Genomic DNA, 12,773 nt, shown 5'->3' on the forward strand with positions numbered 1-12,773 from the left:
GTTTCACTGAGTTTGAAAGAAGGCCTTTTTCACGACAAGATCACTTGTTTAATGTAAAATGGCTGCTACTGCTATTAGATGATCTTTGCCCAAATACCAAGGAAACATTGGAAGGCAAATACAAATAAACTCTTGTAGATTTATGAAATTAAATTGAGACAGTATTGATGTCACTCTGCACACATTTGTTTATAAAATATTGTTTAAAAAAAAAAAAAAAAAACATTTTTGTTTTGCTCTCTTATAGTTGTGTTGATGAAGCACATGATTCCTGAGAGATCTAAAGCTTAGTTTGACAGACAGGTTTAGGCTAAGTCAGAGTTAGGCTTTAGTTAAATTAGGACATTTAAGTATCTTTAATATCTGCAAGTGCATGCTTTCTGTTAAAACAACTCAGACATCAGCCTTGTCTGTGTCTGTTATGTGAATGTAATGAGAGCATAGAACTCAATTGAAACAGTTTCAGTATCCATGCTATTAGTGAAATAAGAAAAATTGGGTGGAGCATGTCAGATACTTGACTTAATCAACACAGGTGGAACACAGTCAAGTTAATCTGCACAAATACAGCCTCGCCCCCATCCATTTATCTGTTAATCAGAATCCCTCCAGCACTTATCACCAAACTAAAATAACCTTAAACTAATAATACGCTAACATGGGGGGGGGGGGGGGGGGGGGGTGCTTCTCATTCAGCTTTACTAATGCCCTTGTAAGCATAAAGGCTTGAAGTTTTGATGTTGTTTACATTTTTATCTTGATTTCCTTAGCAAATCATGTCACGGAGAACCACTCCCCTTCAGGATGCCATTAATCACATCCTTGCAAGAAGAGACAAGAATTAAATGTTAGAAATCAAATTTATTAATTCAGTTAAAGGTGAGTGACTTTGACACACTGCAGGCTAGACTGAGGGGTTACGCATCACCAGTGGTGACCTGTACAAACATCAATATAAATTAAAATTAAAGGTATTTTAATAATAATTTAGTTATTAGCGAGCCTGGCTATTTATGTTTTCTGCACTTGGACATGTTTTCTTTATTATATATATGTAGAATTGAAAAAAAGCACAACATTGCATACTTGCAATTTACAGATATACATATTTAATGAATTTATTATTTGCAGTGCTGCCACACCTGTGTCTCTAATATGGTTGTGTCTTCAGGTCGTGGCATCTTCACTTTAGCCAATTTCAAACAAGGAGACTTCGTGGTCGAGTATAGAGGGGAGCTTATTGATGCAACTGAAGCTGAACACAGACGTAACCTGTACCCCAGCGCATGTTCAGTCTTCATGTTTGAATTCATATGGAAGCAGAAGACTTTGTGGTAAATTCAAAATGACTGAATGTTTACATTTCTATTGCAAGGTCAGGATTTCTGAAGCAAACATCTCATATTGCTCTTTAACGAGTCCTTACCTCTGGTACCCGGCCCCGTCAGTCCCCAGAATCTATAGAAGGGGGAGTGACGGACCCGTGGAATAGCAGGATCTCATTCTTACTGAGGCTCCGTCATTTCCCGGTGACCCTGTGGTCCCCGGGAACTCGCAGTACTGGGGACTGACGGGACTCCCACATATGCTGAGGGCCCGTTAGTCCCCGTATTCAGCCTGTGTGTGCCTTCTCTAATACACACTCACGGGCGTAATGTACGGGGTTAGAGGGGTAATAATATAAGCCTACATTTTACAGCTAAGACAGTGTGCTCACGCTGCTGTGAAGATTTAAAATATAATATAGAGATAGAGAAAATAATAAGAGAAAATTCAAATGGCCAGGGCTGAATGAGCGGCCCTGTGTCTGTGCGCATTTGGCACATGTGGACACGGAGACTCGTGCACTGTTATACTGTGTCCAAAACTACTGTATAATATGTACAATGCCAAAATAGTACATGTCAAGTGTTCTGTCTGTGAGGTAGGTAGATGGATGGCTTGATGGATAGGTGAAAAAACCTTTCAACACAAAAAATAAAGAACATTCCATTAATCATTCAGATAAATTAAATGCATTATACAGAAGACAAACAAAATAACAAAAATATACACTTCAGTAAAGCCTCTTTTGTCTAAACTATCATTTATCCTAGTTTTAGTTTTACATTCATTAGTTTTTAAATCAGAGGTGAGTAATTTCAAACAACAAAGATGAAATAAACTGTGGTCTACCTTGCACTTTTTACACTTTCTGTAACAACTACATTTTTAAAGTATACATTTTAGAGTTTACAAATATTTTAATAAAGACTTTAACCAAGGATTCTCTTTTACAAAGAATTATTTTCCTTAAATTAAACCAAACATATTTACACTAGTTTTAAGATTTAACCAAGGATTTGGGGTAATTACTTTTAGTATTAATTAACATAAGTGTGGGAAACACTATCTACATAAACAGTTTATTCAAACTTAAACATTTATTTTAATATCAATATAATTTTTTAAACTTAAATGCAGTAACTATTTCCCAAAGCATAAATACATTTCCACAATTGAGCTTCCATAGTTCCCAAACATAAGCAGCAAATATGAGTCCAAGCTTACCGATAGCCCGTCTAACTCAAAGTCTTCCTCACAGTGGAAAGTGGATTGTGCTTGGTTTGCTGTCCTCTCAGTATATCACACTCGGGTCAAATGACTGCTGCATGCATTTTAAGGTCTACAAGGCACGCCCGCCCTTGATTGCTCTAATTCAACTCACCTTTTTTTTTTTTTTTTTTTTTTTTTTAAAAAAAATAAATAATTCAACTCACCTGGCGGAGCAGTGCGCACCAGGCTGCGCTTAGCTGTAGATTGCACAAGGTCTAATCAGCGGCCACGCGCAAGCAGCAGCACAGAGCAGGTAGTGGGCAAGAGGAGGAAGAGAAGAGTAACAGCCACACCTACTAGGTCAGCGCGACAGTACAACAAAACCACGTTTAAGCTCTAAGCACAAGTAGAAGCGCAAACACTTATCTCAGTCAGAAAGCAACGCGTCCTTGACTGATGGACCCTCTTTAACTTATCAACTATGCATTTAACAACTAAACTTGTATTGGATGTTGTGTTTGTGTTGGTGCTTAAAAATTATAGTATAGTTCATAGGTGTGTCACTATAAATGTTTGTTTAATGTATGTTTCCAAATTTGCAGTATTGATGGAGCACTTGAAGATGGGTCATTTGGGCGACTAGTAAACGATGAACACAGGACACCAAATTGCAGAATGAAGTTGATTGAAGCAGAAGGGAAGCCACATCTCTGCCTTTTTGCACTGAAGGAAATTGCGGCAGGAAGTGAAATTACTTATGACTATGGTGGGAAAGAATGGCCCTGGCGGAAAAAGGTGGGTCATTTAAAAAAAAATTTCCCCCTATGAATTGTTGTTTAAAACCTACATATCTAGATGTCACAATTAGGGCTGCAACTAACGATTATTTCAATAATCGATTAGTTGTCGATTAATCGATTAGTTGTTTCAGCCCTAGTCACAATATTTAAATGTCCTCTTGGTGGTATTCAATCTGGTTTAACTAAATCTTGAATTTGTATGACTTTCCCAAGTGATGATTGCAAGCTTATCTGTTTTGTGTCCCCTCCACAAGTGTGTTTTACTGAGTGGCCACACACTGGAGGTGAAACAGTGAACGCATCAGTTTGAGCTCAGATGTCATTATGAGGCTGATGGCCAGTGTCCTTGAAAACCTTGGGTTTTTCTGTGTCAGACATATACATGCACCTTTTACTCACAGTCACTTTAGCTTCTTAGTATTGTCTTACTTTGGCTTCACTTAACTAGGTAAGGGTTAATCACTCTGTTTCCTTGCAGTTAGGGTGAGAGTTAGAACTGTATTTAACTGAAGGTGAAACAGAAAATGCTTAACTATGTGTGTGTGTCTGACACAGACAAACTCAAGGTATGTGAGAACACTGTCCTGACATCTGAGCTCAAACTGAGTCTTTCATTGTTTCATCTCCAGTGTTTGGCATACTCAGAAAAACACACGGGTTGAGGGGACACTGGTTAGAAAAGACCACTCGTAGTGGATTAAATACATTTCCACTGTAGCTGCCAGATGTTTACAATATTTGTTCTACTTTTCATACCCAGCTAAAGATCGCAAGCATCCCTTCTGGTCAACAGTGTGTTGCAGAGCCTATTGCCCATGACGTGGAGCACCATGTGATCTCTACAGACTCATTCACACGTGAGTCCCTGCTTGAGTAAGCACTACCTGTTAAACCCTGGGGTCTTGCAAAGCACTATGCCTCCATGTCTTGTGTTCTCTTCTACAGACAGAGAATTAAGAGCAGAGTGTCAGTCATCTAGACCTACAGCAGACAACTCTGAGCATGAGGTTAGCATGGATTCATCTGTTTACTAAAGATTGTATCAATGTGTAGTTTGGTAAATAGTGTGGTTTGTAAAGATCATGTTTATCAATTGATTACAATTATACTGCATGTACAGTCTTTAAATCATTGTAAGTACAGGTAGTCATCATTTAACATTGCATTTCCCTCTCAACATCATTTGGGTGTTTTAAGGTTTGACTGAGAGTGTCCCTCTTGATCAGATGGACACTGTACCATTGATGCTTGTTCATCTTTGCATCTTTTTAGGTGCATTCTGTTGGAGGTCAGCGTGGCACTTCTTCTCTGAAAGAGTTAATTGGTGAAGTTGGTGTCCAGTATCAGGAGTTGTCACCCCAAGCGTTCTCAGAAGAACTTACCAGTGGTCAGTTTTGAGTAAATGTTGTTAACTTCTGGCAATGCATGACATGCCTGAAGGTTTGCTGCATGAAAAATGTGCCAGTATTGGGACATTTCTGATGATTCTATAGTGTCTTGATGGATATTTTGAGTAGAATTGTAACAGTCAGGGATGTGAATTGATTGCGTTATGCGTAGATGTGTTGTTTTGACTTAACGAAAGTCAAGCACTGACTCTCCTTGTGTTCCCTTGTACAGAGAGCAAATCGAAAGAGGTGCCACAATCATCCAGAGCTGTGCCTAACGACTCTGCTTGTGAGGTGAGTTGAAATTGACCTTTGTTTTAAAATTGACCAATGGTTAGAAGTGTTATGGTGTTTACATGAAACTCCATTTTGAGTATTTTAGCAAACATCTGGCAGCGGTGGTGGAAATGTCCTCTATTTAGAACAGGAGGTCTTTTCTAACCACAGTGTCCCCTTAACAAGTGTTTTACTGAGTGGCCACACACTGGAGGTGAAACAGTGAAAGCATCAGTTTGAGCTCAGATGTCATTATGAGGCTGATGGCCAGTGTCCTTGAAAACCTTGGGTTTTTCTGTGTCAGACATATACATGCACCTTTTACTCACAGTCACTTTAGCTTCTTAGTATTTTACTTTTGCTTCATCTAAATAGATTCCCCTCTCTCTAACTCACAAATCTCAGGAATTGAATAGATATGCTTCACTATTTTATCTAAAAAGTAACTCCTATCTCCCTTTCCATCTCTCCTGAAGGATTGGTAGAAAATATGTAAAATGGTCAAACATTATTTTTAATTCGTCATAAAATATTTGGGTAACAATGTTTTATGTTTCATTTCATGTTTTTAATTTTTTCCAGTGTACAATTCATAGGCTGGTATTTGAATCGGTGAAACTTGACAAATGCGGGATATGCCATTCACCTTTGACAGCTATCAGATGGCACGGTCTAAGATGCAAGCGTAAGTGTATTATTTATCTTGTGTTAATTAATGCATTTTTTTCACTATACCATAAGTTACCATGAGTCAGGTCTACATTTTCATATGTAAAGAATAAAAAAAATCACTTCAAAGTTTTATCAATTCAAACCATTGCAATGATACACAGTGTAATGGCAGATACTATCACATATCATGCATTTGAGTTTGTCTGCTTAGTGTGGCAGAGAACAGAGAGCATACTGTAATAATGTATATTGCCCTCTTACCCCGTGTGATAGCAATATTGAATATTTTGAGCGTCCTAAAGTCAATGTTTTAAAAGAATTTGGTACGAAACGGGGATACAGTGCTGCTGGGAAGAGAAAGAAAGAATTCGTGGCCCTCGCTTGGGCGTTTTCACTACAAAAAGCCCCTATAGTTTTAACAAAACAGCAGGAGCGGGAGGCTATGCTACCTTGGATATAAGTCTCTGCTCGAGATCGAGACTGACAGTTGTCAGATGACAATTCCAGATCCCTTAGAGCTGAGAGAAGGTTGGTACAATGAATCGACAGCTGCAAATAAACTTTCACTTTCAAAGCCTCATATCCGGAGCCATCAGCCTCTGTGGTGCCCCGGAGACGCTCGTGCGGGGTTTGGCCACTGACGTCTGGGCAACCCTGGCACAGCACTTCCCCGTAGGCCTATATCCATGGATGTATTAAAAGAACCAAGCCTATATCTGACGGAGAAGTATAATTCAGCCTTAACATCGTGGGTAGTGGTGTACTCTGACCCGGCCGCGCCGTGCATGCGTACTGACAATGCTGATTTAGCTTATTTGTGATGTTACAATGCAAAAACCACAGTTCCTGATTTGATCTGTTATATAAAGATAAAGCAAAATGCACAAATGTTTAATTATATTTAAGAGAGTATCAACATGTATGAAGTAAACTGCCCTCAAGTCTGTTTGTCATTCTGTAATTACACATATACACACAAACTTGGAAGATGATGTTTGATGATAATAAACCCTTTGAGTAAACATTGCATCAAACTTGCAATCTTCTTACAATGTCAATATAGGAAGCCCAATAAGGTACTGGGTCTGATTAATCCAGACCTATTCCAATAGATCAATCAGGCAATTTGCAATACAAATGCTTGATGGTGTCTCTACACATTTTCAATGACTTTTTAGTAGAAGTCCTTTTCATCTCAATCCTTATTAATTAATGTAGGATAAACATTTTAGCTTTTCTGTTTCTCATTAGATCATATGTATGTATGTATGTATGTATACATATATGTGTGTGTGTGTGTGTGTGTGTGTATATGTGTGTATATGTGTGTGTGTGTATACGTACATATATATGTGTGTGTGTGTGTGTGTGTGTGTGTGTGTGTATATGTTTACTAATTAGTCTGTTTTTAAAATAACAATGTTTTATATCTCAAATCTGATGAAAAAAATTGATTATTAGGATGATTCAGTATATCATATTCATAAGTTTAAAATGTGTCTTAAACTTAAAAAAAAAATCTGCTTTTTATTCTGAATTATGCGTTGGTTTTAAATTCACTTTATGCTTGTTTATATTTAGTGGTCTTAGTGAATATAATTTGTGATGTGTGGGATCGCTACTTTTTAAATTATAACTTAATGAATCATCGGTTGTTGTCTAATGCTGTGGTTTCTTTGTATTTGTAGAATGCCGTTGTGTGTGGCATAAGATCTGCCTCCAGACATCTTCAGAAGACTGGGATATGTCCGACGTAAGTGTACAGTGAAATTCAACCTGGAAAGACTCAGATACGGAGAAAGAATTAGACATGCTTTATTTAACATTAAATATTTGGCGGTCAGACCCCGGCGGGAAAACTGTTGATAAAAGCATTGCTGATTGAAGTAGGAGGTCTTCCCCCGGGGTCTGGACACTGGTGGTGGTATGGAGGCAGGGGGCAAGCATGGGGGTGCAGGGGTGGTGGAGGGATGCGAAAACGCTGAGAGGCCGAGCTATGGGTGAAAGAGCTTAAATGTCCGGATGCTGAATGGAGGCGTAGGTGCGAGGGAGCTCCGGATTGGCTGCGCCGGAGTGAGCAGCTGAAGGGAGTTGAGATGATGATGATGGAGACGATGTGCAGGTGTTTCTCCCAGGTTGAATATACGCAGGCTTCATTATAATATAGTTAATATTGACGTAGATGCAGTTCGTGAAGATTGCCACATGTTGCTTGCTCTTCCTTTTTCTTTCATCACAAAATTATAAGGATAATCAGTTTTGTAAGTGTTGTCTCAGATAGAGAATTGAAAGCAGAGAGATTTTGGACTGGATAGAGTGTAGAAGTTATGTGAGAGAGGCCAGAAATAAATAAACACATTGTAAAAATATTACTTAGATTTTATTATAATCCTTTTTTTTTTTTTTTTTTTTTTTTAAACAAAGTTTCATACAATCTAGTCTCAAAGGTTTTACAAATTTTGATCTGTGGGGGTCATTGTGGGAGGGGCTCCGGGACCAGGTTAGGGCTGGTGTCTTAGTGTTTTTGTTTTGTGTTTGTTTTTTTTGTTAATGTCATTGTTCAAAAAATATAAATTGGATATTAGAAATGGGACAAATATCAAAAAAGTACTGAATCGATTGATCAAGCAAATTGATCAAGCAGAATCAAAATACTTGCACAAAATACATATCTGCTGCACATTTTCTTCTTTAAATCAGGAGGTATTTCTTAGTACTTTTAAGACATCTAGAAACTTTGGTTTACGTCCCGAGCTCTGTGACGTGAACAATTTAGCATTTATCCTTCCCATGTTTATTTCTGTTATTTAATCTATGCTGTATTTACGAACAGGGTGATGTCTCATCTGATGAAGAATACATCCCAAATTCTGCATCAGATTCAGAAAGCTCAGGAACAGAGTTGTCTATTGAGTTACCTGGACCATCAAAAAACTCCCATGCTGCTAGCATGCCTGATTTATGCGTTACTTTTGCTGAAAAAGAACAGACCATGGATGTTAAGAACAACTTTGAGCACATTTTGAATGATCTGAAACTACTGATGATCTTCATTCCCGACCAAGACCAGACAGCTCAGAGTCATGCCAGCAGAAAACAAAAGATGCATGTAGCGAAAAGAGTACTGTGGATATTAGCCAAAATGAATCCCCAACCAAGTCAACAAAATTAATCAAAAGCACAGTCAATTTTTGTTTTGTGTGTGGAAAACCTCAAACAAAATTTGCACGTCATCTGGAGACGCATGTAAATGAAAATGCTGAAGTCGCCCAGGTGCTTCAGTTACCCAAATCATCAAAGGACAGAAAAGTTCATCTTGAAAGGTTACGAAACCTTGGTAACTTCAAGCACAACTCTGCTGTTAAAACCACAGGATCAGGTTGTCTTAAAGTGAAAAGGATCTCAAAAAAGAGCAGCAGCAGCGCTGAGACATACGAGTACTGCATATACTGTAAGGGTATGATATCCAGAAAAGAAGTTTCTCGGCATATGAAAAGATGTGCTTTAAGACCAGAGAATAATGCTGAAGAGAAGCTGAAAGATAGAGTCTTTGGTATAGCATCTACTCAATCCACAATGTCTCAGCCAATTTCAAGTGAACTCTACTCAGTACTGGGCAAGATGCACAAGGATGTGTCTAGTGCAATAAGGAATGATCATTATATTATGCAGTTGGCTCAGTCTCTTTTTAATAAGCATGGAAGTGACAGATCAAAGCATGAGTATATAAGACAGAAAGTAAGGGAACTTGGGAGATTACTTGTGACTTTGCGTCACACAACAAGAATCCATAATATGGAAGAGGCAATAAAACCAGCCAACTTCTTTATTCTTACTAATGCTGTCAAGAGAGTTTCAGGTTTTGATACTGAAACCAGCACATTCAAAGCCCCAAGTTTGGCCCTGAAGCTTGGACATTCTCTCAGAAAAATAAGTGATATTATCATGTGTCGTGCTCTCATGGAAGAGGATCAAGAGGCGATCGATTCAATCAGGAGGTTTCACACACTTCATGAAACAAAGTGGTCTGAATTAGTTTCCCATTCAGCCTTATCAAACCTGAGTGAGGCAAAATACAACAAGGTCGACAGCCTTCCACTGACCAGAGATGTTCAGAAGCTGCAGTTATATCTTGGTCAGCAAGTGGAATCAGCTAGGGAGAAACTAGGTGATAACCCAACAGCAGGAACTTATGCAGCACTAGCAAAGGTTGATCCTTTGTCAAGTGATTTTGTTCAATAGGAGGAGGGAAGGTGAAGTAGCACGTATGACTGTCAAAAATTTTGAAGATCGTGACATGTCCAAACTAAACGATGACATCAGCTCTGGGCTTACAGAAGTTGAGAAAAGGCTTGCCAACAGTTTGCCAGAGTGGAACTGAAGGGGGAAAAAAGGACGAAAGGGTGGCTGTGATCCTGACTTCTGATATGACCGATAACCTGTCACTCCTCGTTAGTAAGAGGAAAGAGTGCGGGGTATCTGAAAAACAATATGTACCTTTTCGCCATTCCTTGTAGTGATGGTCACTACAGAGGGCAGTTTGGTCAGTTTGCAGATGCTTGCGGAGCTGAACCTCCTCAGAACCTCAGATCAACTAACCTTCGCAAACAGCTTGCCACGATAAGCCAAGTCATGAACTGAAAGATAATGAACTAGACCAGCTGGCCGATTTCCTCGGCCATGACATTAGGGTCCATAGAGAATACTATCGACTGCCCCAATCAACAATTCAGCTGGCTAAGATCTCCAAGTTGCTCATGGCCATGGAGAAGGGAACTGTGAAGGATATTCAAGGAAAAACTCTGGATGAAATTGGTGGTATGCATGGTTTATATGTTGTTTAAATCGGCTTGGTGTGTTGTGAATATGGTTGGTCTAATAACATTTTTTCAATTTTATAGATGACATAGATGGGATGGCTACTGGATCACAGCAACTCCCTGATGCTTCCACATTGCGAAAGGTACTGAAATATTGTATTCTGTGTGATAGACTTTGCAAGTTGTATTGATAAAATATTTAAAATTTACATTTTTATATATTTAGATAAGTTATTGCAGTTCTGTTGTACTTTGCTGTGTAGTTAATACCATTTACAGTGAGGAAAGTAAGTATTTGCTATTTTGCAAGTTCTCCCACTTAGAAATCATGGAGGGATCTGAACTTTTCAGCGTGGTACATGTCCACTGTGAGAGACAGAATCTAAAAGAAAATTCCGGAAATCACAATGTATGATTTTATTAAAATATTTTTGTATATTACTGCTTAAAATAAGTATTTGAAACACTTGCTATCATGCAGATCTCTGACCCTCCAAAGACCTGTTATTCTGCTTTTAAACAGTCCAACTCCACTCTGCTCATGATTCTAATTTAGCAGCACCTGTTTGATGCCGTTAGCTTTCATAAAGACAACATGTGCACCCCACAATCTGTCAAAAGTGTTTGCAGCAACATGAGTAAAACCAAAGAGCTGTCCAACGACACAAGAGACAAAACTTTAGACCTTCACAAAGCTGGAAAGGGCTCCAGAGCCACTGCCACAGATTCCCTGATCGCTCAACACAGACAGGCATCCGTCAGAAGGAAACTGATCAAATATATTTACAAAATCGTTGTATTCTGTCGATACATCATGCGTTTTACCGAACTCGAAAAGCACTGTATCGAACGGTTCAATCTCGATACAACTATCGTTGCGCACCTCCTAATAAATAAAAATATATATATTATATATATATATATACTATATATCATATCTTATATAATATATATATATATAATAATATATATATCTATATATCCTATATTTATTATTCTTATATCTTTTTTATATCTATATATTTAGGTATTTATATATCTATATATATCATACAGTTGAGGAAAGGAAGTAGTCCAACACCCTGCTATTTTGCGAGTTCTCCCACTTGCAATGCATGGGGGAGCGAGACTTTTCTCATAGGCTACATGTCCACTGTGAGAGACTTACTCTAAAGAAAATTCCAGCAATAGCCATTGGTATGCTTTTTATGCAATGTTTTTTTGTATATTTCTTGTAAAACAGAGTGACACTTGAGTCAACTATATTAATTGCCTTTGTTAACATCACACAGCGGGCCAATCAGTTCCTGTTAGTAGTTCTTCACACGGGTGTTGCGACTAACCATTGCAGATGCTGTTGTGTCTTTTTGACCTCACTCCTCCACACACGTTCGCTTCTGTAGATCTGGTCAGAATTTTGGGCGAACACAGACTTTAACTCCAGCACAGATTTTCTATTGGACTGAGGTCTGGAGACTAGTGAGGCCGGCTGTAGAGGGGCCCTGTGAAATGCCTCTCGGGAGCCACTCCTTGGTTTCCTGGCTGAGTGCTCAGGCTTTGTCTGTTGACAAGAGACCCAGCCAAGAAACCCATCTCAATGCTCTGCCTGGAGGGAAGGACGTTTTGGCCCAAAATCTTCACAATCCATGTCCCCGTTGGCTACTCCTGGAAACGTGCCAGTGACTTGGTGGTGGTCCCGTGAGGGAGAAAACAGCCCAGATGCATGAGGTTCCACCCGTCATGCTTTCCACTGTAGGATGGTAATATTGGGATGGAGACTGCTGCACTTCTTCTGTACTCCAACACCCCAATGGAGTTTACGACAAAGAAGTTTTATATTTGGTCTGCACTGACCACAGGACTTTCTCCGACTGGACTCTATCGCCCAGATGGTTCCCTGGCACTTCAGACAGGGCCTGGACCATGGGTTTGGGCTAGAAGGAACCTCGTTGTGATGAATGATTTTAAACCATGACGTCTCATGTGTATTACTGATAGGTAGCCTTGCCAACGCGGTTGGTCCCAGTCTCCTTTCAGGTGCATTTGACCAGCTCGCATGCCAAAACTCGTGTTAGGTCTCGGGCTGGATTCTTATCCTTTCTTCAGAATCACTGACCACCAAGAGCTGAGACTTAAGGGGGGCTCCATCCGAGCAGACATTAGCCTTTACCATTCAGGGGCGCCCTCGCAGGAGTCTTGCAGGGTACGCACAGTCCTGCACGCGCCTCCATTCAGCGCCACGGCACATGCGTGGCACCGCCCTGTCGCGCACCGAGCGGCTT

General features: G+C 39.4%; 1 protein-coding gene and 1 long non-coding RNA gene across 2 annotated transcripts; both read left to right on the forward strand.

Moving 5' to 3' along the window:
* Positions 1 to 845: 845 nt before the first annotated feature.
* Positions 846 to 10,295, forward strand: LOC120743557. The gene is made up of 11 exons (XM_040047217.1): positions 846 to 879; positions 1,172 to 1,334; positions 3,138 to 3,330; positions 4,096 to 4,192; positions 4,281 to 4,342; positions 4,608 to 4,722; positions 4,956 to 5,017; positions 5,582 to 5,684; positions 7,360 to 7,424; positions 8,505 to 8,751; positions 10,189 to 10,295. Exons 1-11 carry the CDS (start codon positions 846 to 848, stop codon positions 10,293 to 10,295), a joined length of 1,248 nt encoding a protein of 415 aa, XP_039903151.1.
* A 23-nt stretch (positions 10,296 to 10,318) lies between these two features.
* Positions 10,319 to 10,631, forward strand: LOC120743558. Its single transcript, XR_005698230.1, has 2 exons — positions 10,319 to 10,489; positions 10,573 to 10,631. It is a non-coding gene; the product is annotated as an uncharacterized LOC120743558 (long non-coding RNA).
* Positions 10,632 to 12,773: the final 2,142 nt, after the last annotated feature.

The sequence above is a fragment of the Simochromis diagramma genome, unplaced genomic scaffold (genome assembly GCF_900408965.1).
Source record: "Simochromis diagramma unplaced genomic scaffold, fSimDia1.1 OVJJ01000185.1, whole genome shotgun sequence".
Classification (NCBI taxonomy): Eukaryota; Metazoa; Chordata; class Actinopteri; order Cichliformes; family Cichlidae; genus Simochromis; species Simochromis diagramma.

Excerpts from the sequence above, each read along its gene's own strand:
- LOC120743557 (XM_040047217.1), top strand. The coding sequence starts at position 846 with ATGTTAGAAATCAAATTTATTAATTCAGTTAAAG. Across the intron at positions 880-1,171 it reads ATTTATTAATTCAGTTAAAG|GTCGTGGCATCTTCACTTTA; the intron begins GTGAGTGACTTT and ends TTGTGTCTTCAG. Across the intron at positions 8,752-10,188 it reads CCAAGACCAGACAGCTCAGA|TGATGGTCACTACAGAGGGC; the intron begins GTCATGCCAGCA and ends CATTCCTTGTAG.